Source organism: Podarcis filfolensis (assembly GCF_964270895.1).
Source record: "Podarcis filfolensis genome assembly, chromosome: 5".
Taxonomy (NCBI): domain Eukaryota; kingdom Metazoa; phylum Chordata; class Lepidosauria; order Squamata; family Lacertidae; genus Podarcis; species Podarcis filfolensis.
The window spans coordinates 50,777,717-50,798,825 of record NC_139608.1 but is presented as its reverse complement, the minus strand read 5'-3'; the positions used below and the strand labels follow the sequence as shown (position 1 = coordinate 50,798,825).

The 21,109-nt window shown below is 41.0% G+C and overlaps 1 protein-coding gene across 1 annotated transcript; it reads right to left on the bottom strand.

The window, feature by feature from the left end:
• Window positions 1-2,846: 2,846 nt before the first annotated feature.
• On the bottom strand, window positions 2,847-19,729 carry LOC310763878 (pancreatic lipase-related protein 2-like). The gene is made up of 13 exons (XM_083616722.1): window positions 19,339-19,729; window positions 16,616-16,664; window positions 15,169-15,323; window positions 13,684-13,809; window positions 13,128-13,262; window positions 11,917-12,046; window positions 9,466-9,582; window positions 9,261-9,383; window positions 8,302-8,420; window positions 6,997-7,126; window positions 5,674-5,785; window positions 3,989-4,156; window positions 2,847-3,523 (listed from the first exon to the last, which is right to left on the bottom strand). The coding sequence occupies exons 1-13, from the start codon at window positions 19,339-19,341 to the stop codon at window positions 3,460-3,462; spliced, it is 1,431 nt and encodes a 476-aa protein (XP_083472848.1). The 5' UTR covers window positions 19,342-19,729; the 3' UTR covers window positions 2,847-3,459.
• Between the last annotated feature and the right edge of the window lie 1,380 nt (window positions 19,730-21,109).

Below are 21,109 nucleotides of genomic sequence, written 5' to 3'. Positions count from 1 at the left end.
AATATCAAGAATGTAAGTGGCAATCAGCAGGACTGCTTATGGGAAGGAGTATTCAAGGTGTCATATATTGTGGGGGGAAATCAAGCCTTCACACTCCTGATTAAAGGCCTCATTAAAACTGTATATAAAGACAAGGCAATGGCATTGGAGAAGACCACAATCAGTCAGAATCTCTTCTCAACTGATCAATGTGATGTTCTGATTGTAAAGTGAGCTAACAGCATTTTTATAGTGATCACAAATTTATCGCAACCCAGTTAATAAGAAAGCACAATAAACTAGCTTTATAGGAAAAACACAGAAGAAGCACCATTACTGAAGTCAAAACTTCCAGCATTCCATACTTCTTCATTCTTTCATGTTCTTTCTCACCTTCATGCCAACTCTATACATTCTGCTTCCACAATGTGTAAGGAAGAAAGCAGAAAGTAACCTTTTAAAAACGTGGATTGCATGTTTTGCTGCAACTCCCTTAATAGGTGCTGAAATGTTCTACTGGAAAAAATACTTGACTGTTCTTCACAGCTTTCACTTCTGAAGCTTCTAAAACTTGGAGGGGTCAGTTTTCAGCCTGTGCTTGCAAACCATCAGTCTCACATCCTACCATACATAGTAATAGGGGACCTGCATTCATCTGAAAAAAACCTAACATGTACAGGATTTCTGAAGTATTTAAAGAGGACTTTCCCAGTTGCTTTATTTTAGAATTAAGGAAGAAGAAAGTTTTTTTAAAAAAATAACTGAAGCTGCAATTCTCTATACACTTACCTGGGAGTAATAATAGAACTTACATCCTGAGTAGCCATGTGTTGGATTGTGCTGTAAGAATACACTCCTATTGCATGTTTATCTAGACATCAATTCTATTAAGTTCAACTGAGTAAACATGGATAAGATCAGGCAAAATTGTGATTTGATGACAGCAAATTAATATCCTGTACAGAGGCACTACACAATAAACATGTATTCTCACACCCCACTGATATGCTTGGGATAAGGTGGTACATATACCCTTCCTCTTTTTCAGGGGATTCCATTTCACCTGTGGTCTTATAGCCAGAAGCAGTATTCCTAGAATTGCATTTTATTGCAGGCTTTGGTAGCTCCAGTCACTAGATGTGTGAAGGAATAAAAGGACACCACCTGTGCACACAAATACGAAGCTGCCAAATTATATAAGAAAAGTTCCATTAAAACCAGCCGGCTGTTTTTGATTTGTATTCAGGGACTTATTCCATCTGTTGCTTAGCAAGTATGGAAGGACCTTCACCTTATTTTCTCAAAATATACCTTTGTTGTTGCTAAGATTATTGCAAATATTTTAAGACTGCTTTTCTGGTCAAATGTCCTTCAAAAGCAACTTATAGTTTGAAACAATGACATATAAAAAGAACACAAATCTGAAAACCACAACTCAGCCACATTTTGTTTGTTTGTGTGTGTGTGTATAAAAACATAATTCAACCAGACTGCCACCTAATTAATACACATAATACCTGGAAAGCCAACTGAAAAACATAAGTCTTCAGCATCTTCCAAAAACACTCCCACCTGGATGGCTTTAAAAAAGGATTGGACAAATTCATGGAGGATAAGGCTATCAATGGCTCTGTCTTCAAGGAGCAGAAAGAACCGTATGTTCATAAATGTTGCTACAGCTTGTTTTGTTTTGTTTTTCCTGATGAGGAGCAAATCAAAATCTGTAAAGGTAATAGGGGACTTTGCATTTTGACAGACTGAGCTCACCCTCTGAAGCCCCCCATGATTTTTAGCATTGATTATTTGTAGCATATGCTCTGCCCACAGTGCTCTGCCCCATGACTTACACAATGATACAATGTGATGGGGGCTAAATGGTTTGGAACAACTGCAAGTCATTGATCGCTGGGCTTTTGTATGTGCTGTAGAGACAAAACTCACCTGCTGCAAAATATCTGAACTTACATGCACAGGGTATCATTTAATATATACGAAATATATGTTCATTTGTCAGCTGTTGTCAGATGATGGAAGCAAGTAAACCATTAACGTGTATTGGACTTCTGCTATGTACAAAAGCAGCTTGTCTGCTTCTCTCTCTTTAAAAAAAAAACCTGAAACCCTCACCCACCCACCCGCTTGACTTGTAGGAGTTTTAGGTCAACAGTTCATACTGTAACCTGCAGAGTGAGCAGGTAACTCTGAAGATGTGGCCTAATATACCTGACATGTTTCCAAGTTGCTAAAGTACTAGAATAAAGAGGGTGAAATTAATGAACATATTTTAAGCTACAGTGCCCTCCAAGTTACTTAATCTAGAGGTCCCACAGGACCTTCAGTTTATGGAACTAGTCTTCAAAGAACCATGTTGGAAGGAAGGTAATGGACTACTACCTTCAGGAGTTGAAACTCAAATATGGCAGGACTGTAGTTATTGTGTTCTGTTGAAGATTTTGTTGTTGGCATCCATCTGTCTTGAGAGATAATGAAGTGCACCTCTGGGGGTGAAGTCAAACGCTGCATCTGCAGCACCAAAGTGTTCTCCCGTGGGCACATGTGTGGGTAGTGTGTATGGAAATAATCAGGCAAAAAATGATAAAAAGAATAACTGACTCGTGTTTTAGTCATGTGTAATCAGATATGTACACCAATTTCTTTCTTTATGAGGAATTAGTTTATAAATTTACTGGATAAAGGAAGCAGATAGATAGATAGATAGATAGATAGATAGATAGATAGATAGATAGATAGACAGACAGACAGACAGACAGACAGACAGACAGATGGAATTCTCTCACCATTTATAGACTTTTGTAGAGAGAGTTTGGGATTCTATCACGGGTACTAAAATAAGAAAGCAAGCAACATTTTTACTCAGTTGTTGCAATTTCTTTATTGTGGGGGGTTTTTTGCAGCCATTCATTAATTAGTCTGAGAAAAAATGCATACATACCCCTGATCTTCAGCTAAAAGGCACACAGCTATTGTAACAGACAATAATATACCATTTCTACGAAGCACTAAATACAATATTTTGCATGAGGGTTCAATATAGTCTGGAGCAGCTATTGTTATGTACATATGATGCTGTGCTACTTGATGCTCAAAATGTGAGATAGGATGTCTCTGTAGAAATGTGAGCAACAGATTCCTATTAAACATACACATATAAATACACACACGCACACACCATCTGGACATATCAACTCAATTCAATTCTGGATCTGGAATGAACTCCCAGCATACATCAAAACATCCATTTTTTATGTCTACAGTACAGTATTTTCATGTATTTAGAAAGCAGATAGAAATTATAACAATGACTTCTTGTTTTAAAAACAAACCATGATTTTGCACAGAGCAGACTAAGAAAGAAGCACAACTATGTTTCAAACCTTCAAGCTCTTTCAGTGGCCAAGTGAAAAAAGCAGTTCTATGTTCTTGTAGTTTACATATACATAATCTGCTTCCTTTTAATGCTCAGCAAGGTGTAAGTATTTGAGGAACTCCATGTGTTGCTGTCCCACTGCCACAAAAGAAAGATCTGGGAGAGAAAAGGCAGAAACCACCATGTCAATAAATCTCTCACTTCCAATAAGTTTTTCTTGCCCTTCCTCAATATATTTTGCTGAATGTTGAAAAGAAGCAGAGATAGCCAAGTGTGAACATAAGACTGGTAAGTTAAGGAATGTACATGCTTTTCTCAACTGGAAAGTTGTGGTTTGTTCCAACAGAATTCTTAATCATCCAAGTAGTCTTTAAAGCAGGAATGGGGAGCTCTGGCCCTGACTACTGAAGAATTTCAGTGGATGCTGTGACTGCAGGGACTGGTAACTTGTAATTTCTTCCTCCTGCATTGTTTTTGCTGCATTCACAGCACCAAAGTGACCTCTCTAGGGCACAAGCCAGGGCAGTTTGCATGGAGGTCGTGAGCTGCTCAGATTACGACACCTCCTGCCCCTGATGGTATAAATCATGAAATCAAAACATTCAGAATAGCCATACTTACTCATGCCCATCCTTTCCACGGACTAGGCGTACCCTTTCAGCTCCCAGTTTAGCCCAGAATGAAGTGAAGATCTTCTTATGCCAAATAAATTCAACTCTTGAAGCTTTTACAGGATTAATTTCGACACTGATGAGCTTTGAGTAGGTTTGCCCTTGGTTAAGGCTGCCACTGAAAATGGGCAAGCAATGAAAGTCATTAGAGAGCATCAATATAACAGTTGTGCTTTGCAATTGTCAATTTAATAGTCAGGTAATCTGCAGAATTATTGTTGCTCATTCACATTTCATGTCACTCACGTACATACATTTCAAGATGGATGAGCAGGTGAGGCTGAAAGCCTGACTTGTTAAAGATCACCCAATAAATCCACGAAATCGTTGCACATTATTATTACATGCCAAATTCTAAAAGAGGGCATCAAGGTGTTATAAAATCTGCTCTGAACTTTTACAGTGCTGTCCGTTCTCCATTGTAAGGACCGGTTGATCATTTAATTGTTTTAGTTGTTTGTTGTTATTTAGGCATCATATGATAAGTTTAAATTGAAGCAGCTTCCTCTCTACATCTGACAACTTTCTGTTTTTGTTTAGGATTTCTTTTAAGAGAAGTAGAAAGGGGGAGCAACAGACACATACAGAGAAAGAGAGAGGCACAGTCAAAAGAGTAGAAGTAGCTTCCATGTTTAATGTTAAAAATTGTTGGTATCCATAGCAGCCCTATACATTCCTCAGAGCACCAGCAGCCTGTGGGCTGTCATACCTGCAATTATTTAACTGTGACAGGCAGGGCCGTCTTACCCATAGGTGCTAGGGCGCGGGGCACCCGGGCGTCAAGCTCTCAGGGGTGCCAGGCTGAGAGTCTGGGGCCCGAGAGTAGAATCCGAGGAAGAGCCCACCCGTCGGTCAGAGCGCTGCAGCAGACTCTTCTGGTGCGGGCGGCTCTGCACCACAAGTTTGGGGGCAACTGAGCCAGTGAGATGCTGGGGTGGATGGATGGCTCCGCCCTCCTGCACGCCTGGGACTGGGCAACCTGGGGGGGTACTGTTGGAAATTCAAGCCCTTCTCATAAGAAGCTGGCATCAGTCCCAGGCACCTGGCTTGAAATCCCGGTTGACCTCCCTGGCTGCATTCCCCAGCGAGCGCAGGCAAGGTCTCTATCGGCGATTCTTCTCAAACGTGAGAAGAACACACCCCTCTTTCCTGCCCCGCCAGGCAGGGGAAAGAGATAGACAGAAACGTATTTACATGCTTTTATTTCTGTCTTTGCAGCGTTACAAAAAACATGACTGCTCTCTTCAAACTCCAGCAGTGTTGTGACAAACACTTCCTGTACTTCCTGTACAGCTCATATTACACTCTGAGGTAATTCCGGTGCTTCGCACTGTGAAAAGACTGCCCCTCTGTTCCCACAAACAGTCCCAACATTCCCATCATGTTTACATTCCAAGCTAGGACTTTGCAGCAGCATTGCTTCATTATCGTAACAGGTACCGGGCGGATCTTTGCACCCCGGCGCCGCATATGCTTAAGACAGCCCTGGTGTACATTAACGTCACAGCATATAAACAGAACAGCTGACTTGTGAAATATCTGCACACAACTTATAAACATGTATAATGATGATTAATTGATTCATGTATGAGCAAAACTGCAAAACCTGCTATTTCACTATATCATAAAACATACCTCCCAATTTGGTATTCTTTTGTCTTTCCATCTTTCATTTGGAAAGCTATGTCCATTTCTCCCTTCACGCCTGTCATTCCAGATAGCTTGACCGATATATTATATAGCCAGCCTACACAATAAATATATAATGAATCAAGATATGAAAGTAGGAAGAGCAAGAACTGCAAATGGAGAGGAAGAATTCTATGCATTTAGCATTCATGCCTGAGGCAAATGAAAAAGCAACCGTGGTTACTTTAATAGCCTTTAATTTAAGAAATTTGGGAAGAGGTGAGTTGAACAAGACTTTCATTACTTGAAATTTGGATCCAGGCCACTGTTGCTGTGTTGGTTCGAAGCTTAGATTATTAAAATAAATTTAAAGGTGTATGATTTTAAATCCACTGCAGTGTGGGAAGAGCTTAATTTCTTTAATTGTTAAGAAGCTGGTGCTATATTTGGCCCAGTTATCCCCCCTCTTGAATTTTAAAACTAGCAAAAAGAAAGGGAAAAAAGGAAAATGTGCAGTGCCCAAATGTGTGAAGTATTTCATTGCCTTTCCCCATGTATTTTGCCCATGAAAAACAGCATTTATTTGTACCTCGATCATCAACATTGCCCAATTAGACAATCCTAATTAGGAATGGGAATTTTATGTTTAAGAAATGAATCTCAATGAGGTCAGAGAGATATGCTTCCTGGTTATGCATAATTAGGATTGCAGCATGAAGGTGTGTGAATATTATCCATGCATATGTGATTGCTTCCTGTGCTTGTTGATATGTGATCTTTAATCATTTCACACATTGAAATGCTGTAGCTCAGTGACAGAACACGTGCTTTGCATGCAGGAGGTCCCAGGTTCCATCCATGGCATCTCCAGGTAGGATTTCTGTCTGAAACCCCGAAGAGCAACAGCTAGTTAGTGAAGACTGTACTGAGTTAGATGGACCAATGGTCTGACTCAGCATAAAGCAGCTTTCTATGTTTCCTATCGAAGGTTTCACACTTGGAGAGAGAGAAAATTGACCAGGAACTTTGTAATCTGTTCCTTGCAACTTCAAACACATTCTTGGGGCTTTGTACAAGGTCACCTGGGATAAGAAAATCCACAGCAATCCTCCCTGCAGTGTGTTGGCACTTGGAAATGATTCCAGTTGAAAACGTGTTCATTTCTCTGCATGGAAAACAATGGGGAAGTCACAGCTATGTGTCCTGTTTTGATTCCCAAAACTGTGATCACTGCATGGACTGCTGAAAAGAGTCTTGTATATCAACAGATTTCACGGCAATGACACCCATGTGTATCTGTACTGAACTGACTTTAATTTGTGCACTTACTGGTAAATGGCTTCTTAGGTGCTGTATCTAAAAAGTACTTTGGGTTGTTATTCCTCAGTTTATTATGGAACCGATCAGCATAGTGGCCCATCATTGGACAGCCTTCTCTGGGGCATGGAAAGCAATTTCCCTAGGAGAAAATAATGCATTGGTCAAGAGAGAATTTGCTTTTTTCCATTCAAACATTTGTTATGGTGTCAGTTCAAGTATCTTTTGTTGCTGTTCCGCCTCATTGTCTCAAACTATGAGGGGTATGAATTATTATTTTTGTTCTGCAATTTCCCCCATACTAACCTGGAGTACTCAATACCTGCAATCCTAACCCTGAGTATTCAAAAGCAAGTCTGGTTGAAGTCAATGGAACTTAATCCCTGGTAAACAAGGTTTGGAGTGCAGCTGATTCATGGGATTGTAACCAACATACTTCTAACTTTCTTGTTCCATCAACACAAGGTTTCTGCTTACACGATAGATCATTCTCCCCTCTCCTCCACCTGCACACTCCCTAAATCTGTTCTAGTGGTTCCCCCAACTCTCCAGGGCAGATCTGAGGGAGAGGGGGAAGTCCTGTTGTGCAAGCAGAAATCCTTGCACTGATGGGATGGGGATAGTTGAATTGCCCTTAATTTCTACAGTGAGAGGTGTTGGTATTCAAGGCTGCCTGACACTCACATTCTGCTCTGAAAGTCTTTGTGCCTAACCCTTGATGTGTATGGAGTCTGTGCAAGTTTATGTTTAATATTACATAAAATGTTGGCTATTTTAAATGCATTGTATTCAAGTTACTGTAAAGAATGTTTAAGCAAATGGCCAGTATTTTTCCATGGAACTGGTGTTTTTTCCACTCAGGGTGAGGCAGCTTGAGGTTGTGACTGAATCTCAAGGTTTGGATACCATTACAAATGTTTATATATGCTAATAAAATTGCTTGTGTGTGCAAAAACTATGTAGCAGGAAGGAGAAAGAGAGACAGAGTGTTTTGTATTCCTAACTACATTTTAGTAAAATATGTTCTCAAGTCTCACACTGGGCTCAGTCTGTGAGAAAGTTTTGTAAGATTAACATTTGAAACTTGAGTTCTGCTAGTAAAGCTTTGAAAATGCAATTCTTCTATGGAATAAAATTTAGATGCAGAATACTTATTGATTTCATCGATCTGTAGTACATGCTTGGCCCTGCCCTAGTTGAAGAGTGGGGGTGGAGGGCCCCTCATTGGCACTGTGCCAAGTCCTGTTTCCCTTGCCAGGTCTGGCATTGGCCCTGCTATTCTGATATAATCTAATCAAACTAGACCACCATGCTTACCTCTTGGAAGGATTCATATGATTCACATGGGTAAGCAACAAATCCTCCAGGAAAGAGAATGCTGTACCTATAGTACTCATGGCTTCTTGAGTGGTGACAGTTTCCAACACCCTCCATTTCTGCCAAAAAGAAAAAAGAAAAGCTGCAAGCCTCAGTGAAGAGCTTTACAACCCCATCCAACATCACTCATGGTACAACAAACAACAAATTATGCAATACAGGACAAATATGGATGTAACATTTAAGTGTGGTGGGTGGTCTTTGTGCTCTATCTATCAAATCTTGTCTACTAAATTCAAGGCTCTATGTAAGAATAGCATATTTTGCATGCTACAGCACCATCCTAGAGCTCAGGATGCAGAGTTGTTTCCTATAAACCACAGAATATGGCAGAGAAAGCACAAGTAAAGTAAATTACAAATATACATTAGAAGCCACACATGGAATGGAGCAAGTTGCCCCCTTTCTGGTTTAAGCTTGCTATATAAGCAGACTCTGCATGTATATGCTAAAAACCAGGGCTCACCAGGGCAGATGGTACCCACAAACACCTTCATTGGTTCCTTTGCCTTGGACTCTGACCTTTCTTTCTTTCTTTCTTTCAAATCTCTAGCCCTCCTAGAAAAAAAGTTATGGTGCAAAATGTGCAAGTACTTTCTAAGCGATTTCTGTGAAATCAGAATGTGTGTGATGTGACCACCTTCTTGGTGTTGTTGTTACCTCTGTGTGTAATCATTATTATGTGATCTCCACAGTTAGAACCAGTAGGACACAGCTGACTTCCCAAGGTAAACATAAAGTTGTCAGGGTGGTTGTCTCTCTAATTTTATGATATGACATTCTCCCCATAGCAGCCATACTTGTGACTGGTGCCCCCAGCACACTTTCAAAACTTGAACTATGCCCACTGGTCCAAAAAGTTTGGCAGCCCCTGCTATAAACAATGCAGACAGGCTTACCTGTATCAAAGCCTTCAAAGTCAGTTTCAACTAGTGTTGTATTCTTATCATCACATCCCGGCATAACCCTTCCACCATTGGGGTAAAAGTCAAGATCACCAGTGGCATTGAACATACCAAATCCTGAAACAGATTCATAGGGCAATAAATGGTTTGGTCCATGCTTCAACTTTCAGCACAAAATTCATGTGTGTTTGGCAGTTACCTATCGTGGGAAACTTTCCAGCATTGGTATGTATGACATCCACAAATTGAGCATCAGAAGGATCCAGCCTGACCATATCAGGGAAACCTTCAAAACCTATCCCAGCTGGATCCAAGCCTAAATAAACATAAAATAATCCAGTTAGGAATTAGCAAACCTGTTTTGTTTTTTTCTGGGTCCAAGAATACAACCCATCAAATCCCTGACCATTAGCCTTGCTGCTTGGAGCTGATGGAGGTTGTAGTCCAACAACATTTGAGATCCCAAGCTTGGGAGACACTTCTGCATCCTGATTAGGAATGGTAATGAAGGAGATTTTTCTGTCTCCCTTTATCTCTGTGTTAGGACTCTATTTGGTTTGTTAAAGCTCCATATTTGCTGTGTGCCAAGGCTCCGTGACCCACACTTCCCTAGGGGTTAATAAACACATGGACATAAGTATTTAGGTTTATGGGTTCAAATAGGCCACAACTTTATTGGTTACAGATGTGAGTGGTTTGGCTTAGACTTTGGGCATAGCCAGACTATATCTCTACTCCTGCCCATCTGAAAGGGGTCCATCTAAGGGTAAACCACCAATAGGGGGAGCCCTATGACTTACATCAAGTATGGACAGCCTGAGGGGTCCCCATTGGGGTCATGGCATGGCCCTAGCCCACGTCCAGGCATCGGAAAGAATCCACCCCCCCGGATACCCTTAATGAGGAGGGGCAGGTAGAGGCTACAACCTCCCCTCCATCCAAACAAAGGCTTACCCAATGCCTAACCTCACAAAGTTGTGACGATAGCTACAAGGTAGGCGAAAACCAAATGGCTGGTGCCAATTTGCCAAGTGGAAAAAAATGCTACCCAATCCCAACAGTATTGCAGATGACATTTGTCCATAGCAAGGTTGTGTCATTGCAAAGCATAAAAAAGAGAGGGTAGGGAGATTCGGCAAAGGGCGAGAGAGGAGAGGCCCCTGGCTGTACTGTGGTTTATGTTTTTCACGGCCACACCCCCTATCAGTGCTGATTGGACAGCAGGGCCACCCCTGGGTGTGGCTCCACCCAGTGCCCGTGACGTGGTTGGGATGGCACGAGGGGGGGTCAATCTCTGCCCCCCGCCAGTTCACTGCAGCAGCCTGGATGCCTGGCTGCAACACCACCCACTGGAAAACGTGAGCAGACATATTAGCAGTGCTCTTTAGCAAACCGTATATGAACCCTCACCAACTCCTCCTAGTAGAAAAAAACAAACAGATTGTTTTAAGTGGAGATTAAGAAAATTCTGTATCCGAATATGAAAGGATGGAAATTGAGAATACATGAAAGGAGATTGGCTAGGTGAAATAGTATCATTTAATTTTAAGTTAACATAGAGAAAGGATATATTAATAATAGATTATTAATAACAGGTGTTTGTAGAAAGGTAAAGAATAGTTCAATTAATCAGAAATTAATTAAATTAGTTCTTGAAGGATGGCAATGTTTAATGACATATTATTATAATGAGAAGGTTGGGGTAGGTTAGCTAAGGATCTCTGATTGATTTAGAATGATGACTATGGATTGTAATTGCTATGGGAAAGTTGTTCTAATCCTTTGATTGATTGATTGTAATCACAGGCTAGCATAGAAGTGTATAAGAGTTCATGTTCCTGTATGTCACTTCATAGCCTCTTTATTTTTTCGGCTGTCCCTGTGAACATTTTTATTTCAATGAAGGCCTGTATTTTCACATGCAGCCTGCACCCTTTTCTTTGGGTTTCTGGAAGCGCTACCTCTGGTCTAGGAACCCCTTTTAAATTTCTTCAACAGTAACATCTACACCAGGCCATTATGCTGACACAGTAAACAAGGCTCAAAATGAAGATGCTGCTATCACATGAAACTATAGAAACCTCCTTGCCCACCCAGTATCTTTTGTCCTAAAAATCAGGATAAAGCACATCTACTCCCTGTTCCTAGCTCCTTTCTTTTCACTCCCACCTTCTTCTGCCAATCTTCTGCATGGCTGGAATGTGGTGAGAAAGCTGAAATGCAGAATGTAGGACATCTTTTTCAGTCAGCTATACTGATATGATGTAAAGCTTTGCCTTGCAATTGTGTTACTGTGCATTTTTATCAATGGTCCTTATACTTCCAGCATTTCCTAGTGATGTTGCATCTGAACGAGCTTGGCCATAGGTAAGCATCTGGTTGGCCTTTATCAATCAGATGAGATCCCACATTTTCCCACTGACTATCTTTAACCAATCAAGCTTTCTCATGTGGCATTCACACCATCCATTTAAAGCACATCCCTTGTCCCCCAAACAGAATCCTGGGATTTGTAGTTTGCTATGGGTGCTTGGAACTGTAGCTCTGTGGGATTAAAATACAGTTCCTAGGATTCTTTGGGGAAAATGTGTTTTAAATGTATGGTGTATACACAACACAGATTAAAATGCAGTTTCATAGGAATTCATACCAGTTATTCTGCCAATGCCTGAAAATTGTCTGCTAGTGCCTCGAAGTCGTCTTCCTACTTCTCCAGCAGTGTGAGCACCAAGACTATGACCAATGAGGTGGATCTCGGATGGACAATAGTGATACACTTTCTAGTGATTCAAGAATGGGGGTGGGGAATATATAAGCTTAAATGATCAGTAAAGGAGACATCATTCTTACATTAATGCAGCAAAGAGTTTTGCACAAGGACTGTAATGCAATTGACATGGACTCAGGGCTTATATTCACACTGGCTGCATTGAGTGAACTGGATAAGTTAAGGATTCTTCGGCAGGGGCAGCAGAAGCAAGGTGGGGGGCACTTCCTGTTTTGCTTCAAGCAGTGAAACGAGACATACCGCCCTTGCTTCAAAAGATGAATGTGCAACTTGTTGGCAGTGCAATAAAAACAGAATATGAAAAAATGAATGCAAAAATTACGTAAAAGAGTATAAAGTGGGAACGGAATGAAATCTAGGACGCTACATACAAAGTTGGTATCCATTTATAGCATGCAGTAATACCTCATCTCAAGTACATTTGACTTGCACAATTTCGGCTATACACAGTTGAAGGTGGACTGGTAGGGTTGTTCTCTTGAGACTCCATGGAACAATTCGACTTCCTGCAAGATCTTGCAAAAGTATCCCTAACACTTCTAGAGTCAGCACAGGCCTTCCCCAAGGGACAAGGCCAAGAGCTTCAGAGCACTTTTCACAGTGGGTAACTCCAAGCGGTCCTTGTGTGAAAAGAGCTCTGAAGCTCTTAGCCTTGCTTGTGGGGCAATGCCCACTTAGTGCACTGGCTGTGGGAATGCTGAGGGTCCTCTCTTTCCCTCCCCCCTTATAGAAGGCAGGCTGACTAGTTGTGGGGTGTATCCAAGGGTTTGGCAAGATGCAATTTCCACATCTATGCATAATCCCTGGAACTGAACTCTTACGTAAGATGAGATGCACCTGCATTTGACCTGGCTGAATTCATATGGGGAAGTTGGTGCTACTATAACAAAATAGATTTGGGATTTTATTTGAATATACTTGGGTCTGCTATCTGCTTAGAATCTTCTTGCATGTATAATGTCTATTATATGCATTTTTATTTTCTATACCTATAGAGAAAAACATAAAATATATTTTTTAAAAAGAGCTGATTTGGTAGGATATAGTATCTGGCTCTGAAACATCATACTTACCGCTAAAGTGTTGATAAGATAAGCTGTTACAGCCCCTAAAACACGAATGTTGCTTGCGGCTGTGAAGTAGGTACATTTGGCACCATCTTCCCAATCTACAGCAATGCAGTTTATGTTCTCCACCTTCACCAGCAGCTGCATCACATGTATGTTTCAGAAAAAGTAATATGTTAGAGGTTGCTAATGCAATCAGAAACACCGGAGGTTCTTTTAAATGTACTTGATCACCAGTTTCAAAGGATCCAAAAACTAGGTAGTCCAATCTCATACCCAGAAGCAGGGCTAGCCTTCTGCCCACCTTCCACAGTTTAGCCTACACAATCCAGGTCACAGTGCACAACAAGTGGACAGCAACTGTACATTAAGGTGTGATTTTAGAGCAAGACACCAAAGACTCTTGCAAACCAATGCATCCCCCGAGTTTGAAGAAGGCAAAATGACCTACTGATTCCCAATGTTATTATTGTGAGCCTGTGTGTCTGCATAATTTTCACCTGTTCCCCATGTCCTAGATTCTGTAACTGAAGAAGGAAACTAGTCAAGATAAATCTCATACCAAGCACATCTCCACAACCCAGCCATATTTTCCAGTACTGGTAAATCCATGGATAATGAAGCGAGTTTTCCTCAATGGAGAGAAATAAGAATTTTGAACAGTTGATTTTTCGGTGTATAACAGTTTCTGTTGGGAATTAAAAATATAAAATTAATTTATTTTAAGGATCTTCAAAGCAAAGAATGTTTTCTCACTTATTCTCAGGTACCAACATCCTCATAAAGTTCTACTGGCTAGAATTGTGCTTGATTTTTCAACTGTTGGCACTAATGTCTTGTGAAAAGATCCTAGAATCTGAGGTTTTCCAAATCCTCAAGTGACTCATATGCTCCTTGGCAATACAGATTTCAATGCTAGCTCATCTCTAGCCTGCTTTACAAGCGTATATATCTCAATTCCTATACAGTGGTACCTCGGGTTACAGACGCTTCAGGTTACATACGCTTCAGGTTACAGACTCCACTAACCCAGAAATAGTACCTCGGGTTAAGAACTTTGCTTCAGGATGAGAACAGAAATCATGCGGCAGTGGTGCAGCAGGAGTGGGAGGCCCCATTAGCTAAAGTGGTACCTCAGGTTAAGAACAGTTTCAGGTTAAAAACGGACCTCCAGAACGAATTAAGTTCTTAACCCAAGCTACCACTGTAATGAATTAGTTATCCATCAGGATGAGTGAATATGTCTGTATCAGTTTCTCTCAGTTTCTCATTTTCCCAATCTTCAGCTCTCCATATTTCTACATTTGCAAGCTATTTTTTTAATATAAAAAAGTTATCATGAAACTTCTTCAGCATTTTACTGCCAATTTCTCCCAATAGGCACATTTTTGTATGCAATTTGCCCAAAGTACACATTTTTCCAAAGCATTTTCTTCTGTTATGATGCATTTTCTATGTTATTTTCAGTAATATATGCAATTATGTGCACACTTTACATGAGTAGATGCACTTCTGTGCACATTCTTGGCTGGAGAACTGCATTGCAAAATTCAGAGGAGTGTGAATTTCAAATCACGGCTGCATTTCAGTTTGTGATTTGTTTTGGAAAGCGTGACAGGTGAGTTAGCTTTCAAATGAGAACTGAATTGACTTTCTCTCCCATCCCTCATTAGCAATTATATACCACAGGCATAGGCAAACTCAGCCCTCCAGATGTTTTGGGACTACAACTCCCATAATCCCTAGCTAACAGGACCAGTGGTCAGTGATGATGGGAATTGTAGTCCCAAAACATCTGGAGGGCCGAGTTTGCCTATGCCTGAGATCCCATTTTCAATGTGGAAAGAGCTTCATAGTTTCTGTCATTCACAGGCATGGCAACCCTGTCAGATGGTTGCTGTTATACAAATGGTGAGAAAAGGAGGCTGAGAACCTCTGTCTTAGCAAATGCCATTGTCTGATTAGACAGGATCAAGCCTAGCACATACAGGCATACACAGATATTGCCAACGGTTCTTAAATAAACAATTAAAAAAGGTTGTCTCACCTGTGAAAGATTCCCAGTCTCTCTAGTGAAAAGCAAAAAAGATATATTCATGCTTTCAGGAGATGCTGGTAAGCCAAACAACTTTCTCCCAGGTATTCCTGACCAAGGGGGCTTATCAGAAAAGCAACCTAGATTTCTATAGCAGACTTCATTGGCTAGAGAGCATACAAGGCAAATTGTTAAGTACATGGCATTCACCAGACATTGTATCACCTATAGCATTACATATTACAAATGTCTCATATTATTATAGTGAGATTGATCTACACTTACAGGTAAATGTGGTTAGGACTACTGCCTAAGTTTTAGTGGTATAAATTAGCTTCATATATCCAACATGCTTAGCTCTAGTTAATGCATGAAGGGGTTAAGACCATAGATCAAACTATTCTGCTAGACTTAACTAGGTCACGCCCGCTTAACTCGGAACGAAGGAAGTCAAGTTTCTTTATTCACTCCCTTCCACCATGTGAATCTGACCAGAGAAGACATATGGGCTAATCACTCCAAGCCCAGACCACATGTTTAGAACCATTTTACCACCAATTTTGAAGCTAAGCTTTACTGCCTCTCTTCTCTTGCTGCTGTATGGAAAAGCACATGAATCTGACCTTTGAAAGTGTTTGTAAGTAAAAAACTTTTTTTAACTTTCCAATCTGCATGGTCTTTTCTGTGCTAAAGGGGAATACAGGGGGAACCTTGTAAATAACTTAAAAAGGGATATTTTAAAAGTCTAGCTGCCTGCATTCCCATGCTTTACTTTGCTGGAAGTTTTGTGATTTTAAATCTCTGCTGTAGCTCTCTTACCAGACAGGGATTCAGGAAATTATTCTTTTATTAACCAAAACCAATCATAATCAACAGTTTTATGCACTGAGTTTCTTGTGCGCCACTTAAAGACAATTGTAATTAAGCAATATAGAAACTGTTGAATTAAAATAAATTATAAAGAAGTTAACCATATCTTAATTCCCATTAAAATCAATGGATAGGCTAGACATTACTTAAGTAACATAGTCTGCATTTGACCCATTGCTCTTGTAAGAATGCATATGTTTAGAGCCTGGTTGTCACTAAATTTCAGTCAAACATCTGGGAAGTATTGACACTAGTCCATCTAGTTCACTACACTGACTGGCAGTGGTTCTCCAGGTTTTCAGGAAGGGAATCTTTTCCAGTCCTGCTTTAGCAATTTTGTGGATTGAATCTGGAAACTTCCACATGAAAAGCAGATATTCTACCACCGAGCTGTGGCGCATCCCCTAAATGTCACATTGTCATGCCACAAATTGCACAGTGAGTTTCTAGAATGTTTCAGTCTCTGGTTCTCTGCCAGTCAAAAGGATGTTGATGCCATTTGGTGGCAAACTGGGAGAGGCTTTAGCTTAGTTTGTCTAATCATGAAATTGTTCTCTTGAAATACATAATGTGTAAAGTATTGCCTCACCTTCTGCTGTGCCAAGGAGGAGGAAAGCACCAATCCAAACTATAGGAATCTGCAATAAATTTTAATATACATGTTATACAATGTTAAATATACATGTTATGCAATAGATGTTATACATCTATGCTGTGGCAGTTTTACTATTCCAGAACCACTCATTTGCTGAAACAAGTTACTTAACAGTGCAGCCAATATCAGCACAGTACAAGGTCCCCTTCCCCCATGACCTTATATCCTTTCCAGCTAGACATGAAATACTGTGGGTGCTGTTTATTCTCTTCTCTGTAGCAAACATAACTGGGATGCTTTGGGGCTTAGATATGTGACACAAAAAAACAAAGCCTGTCTCGATGGGAGACTTGAGCTTTTAAGGCGGAGACTGTAAGCCCCTAAGGTGGCGAGTGAGTTGTTAATAATACCAAGAATACTTAGTACAACAAAAGCACTGTTGGACTGTTTGCATCATGCAGCGATTACTGGACAAGATGGTGAATGAAAATGGACCAGAAAAGATGAGGTTAAAGAAGACACAGATCCTTTGGAGAATAATATTGATAAAGGACTGCCAGAACAGGAGAGTGGAACGCTAAAGCTAGAGGCAATAGATGGTGAAATGGAGAGGACCTTCACACAGGTGCCTAGAGGAGTGAAACAATCAAGCAGTGGAGTTAGGATGTTAGAGGAGTGGAATGAAACCATAGATGAAGAGATTAAGAAATATTCTGAGCTGGTAGAGAAAGAGCTGAGAGAGAAAGGATTGTGTGCTCAATTTGGAGTGAATTTAGAGGGAAAAGCTACCAAGCCTCTGGCAACATTCCTGAAAAAAGAATGAAAGAAGCGGAAATGGAAGGAGTTAAAAAAACAAAAACAATCCAGATGAGAGATCACAGCCAACAGGAAATGGGATTGGAAGGTAAGGAACTGAGTGTGAATTAATGAATATACAATAATAGCTATGGATCACTGTTTTAATAAAAGACCACAGCAGAGAGACTTCTATGTGACTAAAGATGAAGGATATATTATTTTTCAACATGGAGGAATGGTTCTTGAAGTTTTTGGAGGTATAGTTGCTTTGCTGGACTGGAGAAGACTTTTTGACACTTAAGAATAATAATTGGAGAAGCCCTTTAAGACTTTTTGTTTGTAAGGGGAAATGAACAAACTTGAGATGTCTGGATCTGGAGACTGGGAAAATATCACCTAGCAGAACGAGGAACAGCTGCATTTCATTCTGCAATGAATACTTTGAATAACCTTTATATGTATATAACTGACACAGAATTGAAAGCCCTTTTTATTTCTCCCTCTTTCCCTTTTTCTTCTTTAAGAAGAATCGTTCTGCCCGGACACTGAGGTCCAGTGCCGAGGGCCTTCTGGCGGTTCCCTTGCTGTGAGAAGCCAAGTTACAGGGAACCAGGCAGAGGGCCTTCTCGGTAGTGGCACCTGCCCTGTGGAACATCCTCCCACCAGATGTCAAAGAGAGAAATAACTACCAAACTTTTAGAAGACATCTGAAGGCAGCCCTGTTAAGGGAAGCTTTTAATGTTTAATAGGTTATTGTATTTTAGTGTTTTGTTGGAAGCCACCCAGAGTGGCTGGGGAAACCCAGCCAGATGGGCGGGGTATAAATACTTTTTATTTATTTATTTATTTATTTATTTATTTATTTATTTATTTATTTATATCTTCCTGCTTCTTTTTCTTCTTTTTTCCTTGTTTTGGTGTCCTCTACTCTGGGTCATTGAGGGGATTGTACACACATGAAGGTAAAGGACCATGTGTGAGAGGCAGGGAAGGGAAGATATCTCAGACTGGGAAGCTGGAAGAAGAAAGGGAAGCTCCCAGGTGAGAGCTGGGAGAATTCTGAGTGGGATAAGAGTTAAGATTCACCCGTGAGAAGGGAGGACTTTTTATTTTCTTTGTTCTTTACTTTTTAATATTTAATTTATTTTTTATTGTATTGTATGATGGAGGAACCCTCCTCTTGTGTTGCAAAAGACTTTGGGCTTGTAAAACCCAGCAAAGCACTTGTAAACCAAGGCAGGCAGTAGTATCAAATATAGTACATGAAATACCTAATCCTCATTCCTGGCCTCCTACACTATGGCAGTGCTTCTTGGAATTGAACCAAGATAGCAATTAAGAAGCATAGTATGGGGTGGGTGTGAGAATCATACTGCAAAATATTTGATATGAATCAGAAGGCACATGAATGTGGAGATGTCATTAGTTCACCACCACATAGCCTTAGTCTTCCACATAACCTTCAAATGCTAGGAATTCTGGCATTTCCTTTTGGATCAGTTTATAGCAGTAAACTGCTGTCATACCTCGTGTTGCGTTTGGTTCATGTTGCGTCTTTTCCGCTTGTGAACGCGGCAAACCCAGAAGTGTATACTTCCGGGTTTCACCATGTGTGCGCATGCAGAAGCGTTCTGCGAGCTTTGCGCATGTGCAGAAGTGTTCTATTGCGCTGCGCGCTTAGAAGTGCTGCTCTAGTTATGGACTTTTCAGGCACCCCGTAAATGGCACCCCGAAACAGATTGAGTCCGTAACTAGAGGTACCACTGTATTTTTTAAAATATCATTGGCTGTCTTTCCATATTAAGACTGGATAATAAAACCTAGTTTCCCAGTTGCATTTCCATTCTCTTTACAGAAAATAGTATTTTCCACATCAAATAAGTTACCCTGAACATCAGTATGTATGACCATTCACTTACCATTCTAAAGCCTGAAGTTCAAAAATGCTGTGAAATCCCCTTTGAAGATGGTTCCCTCCTGCTGCTGTGCTATTCCTCTCCCTCCTATGCACATAAGAATCGCAGAGAGAGAGAAGCGACAAAGAATATTCTTCCGGAAATGATATGTCTGGAGAAGATCCAAGTTGGTAGGAGTGTATTTTCCCTCTATAGATGCTAATCATGCAGTTTTATATGCATGAAACAGCCAGGCAGCTTGTAATATTTGGGCTTCTGCTATTCCTTCCTGCTTGCTTCATGCTCCTGCCTCTGTCATCTTTGACTCATTGTTTGTGGACTGACTCCCTCTGAAGTTTCACCATTTACTTCAACAACAGACATAGGAGGAGCTCATATTTTGTATGTTACTTCCTGAAGTCACATGTGTATTTAAATTGATGAAAGAGACTGTGGGGACGAGAAATATGGAGTTACCTAATGCTTCTTCATCTATGAGTAAAGAGTTATCCAGTTAGGACCCAGGGCCTGTGCTACTTTTGAAACTTTAATGGGGAAGGGCTGTAGCTCAGTGGTATGAGCATCTGCTTTGCATGCAGAAGGCAACAGGTTCAATCCCCAGCTAATAGGAAGGCACATTTGGCAGACCCTCACAATGATCAACTCTGCCCAGAAACCTATGTCCCCACTGTGGAAGGACATGTGGATCCAAAACTGGCCTCCACAGTCACTTACAGACTCACTGTTAAGACTGTTTTCATGGAAGACAATCTTACTCGGCTACAAGCGATCACCAAAGAAGATAAGACAGCTTTCTATGTTTCTAGATGTGGTTGCATAATTTCCTAGTCCTTTAAAAATAATTTCAGCTGTGAATAGCCCTTGCAGAGAAAATAACTCATGGTGTAACAATACTGAAGGGGGAAAAGAAACCAGATGCTTTCTCTGTGAGTTGGTGGCCATTTATTACATACTGTATGTTAATATTTCCAAAATGGAGAACATTGTGCCTGCTGCATCAGTACAGCTCTGGACTTCCTGATTGCTTTCTCTTTCTAAAATTATGTTTATTTGTTTGTGCCTTATCTCCTTTGGGTTATGAAGACTACTATGATACGCTTTGGGACGCGGGTGGCGCTGTGGGTTAAACCACAGAGCCTAGGACTTGCCGATCAGAAGGTCGGCGGTTTGAATCCCCGTGACGGGGTGAGCTCCCGTTGCTCGGTCCCTGCTCCTGCCAACCTAACAGTTCGAAAGCACGTCAAAGTGCAAGTAGATAAATAGGTACCACTCCGGCAGGAAGGTAAACAGCATTTCTGTGTGCTGCTCTGGTTCGCCAGAAGCGGCTTAGTCATGCTGGCCACATGACTGAGAAGCTGTATGCCGGCTCCCTCGGCCAATAAAGCAAGATGAGCGCCGCAACCCCAGAGTCGGTCACGACTGGACCTAATGGTCAGGGGTCCCTTTACCTTTATGATATTGTTATGGGTTTGCAGGGGGCAAGGATCATCACTAAAATTCCTGGGTGCCAAGTTCTCCCCATAATTTCTGAAATTGTAACCTGAGGTACCACTGTACTAGATGCTTCAGGTTACCCATTTTCGGGTTGTGCACCACGCCAAACTTGGAAGTACTGGAATGGGTTACTTCCAGGTTTCGGCGCTCACGCATGCACAGAAGCACTAAAATCACACTTTGCACATGTGCAGAAGCACCAAATCGTGACCCGCGCATGTGCAGATGCGGTGCTGCGGGTTGCGAACATGCCTCCCGCACGGATCACGTTTGCAACCCG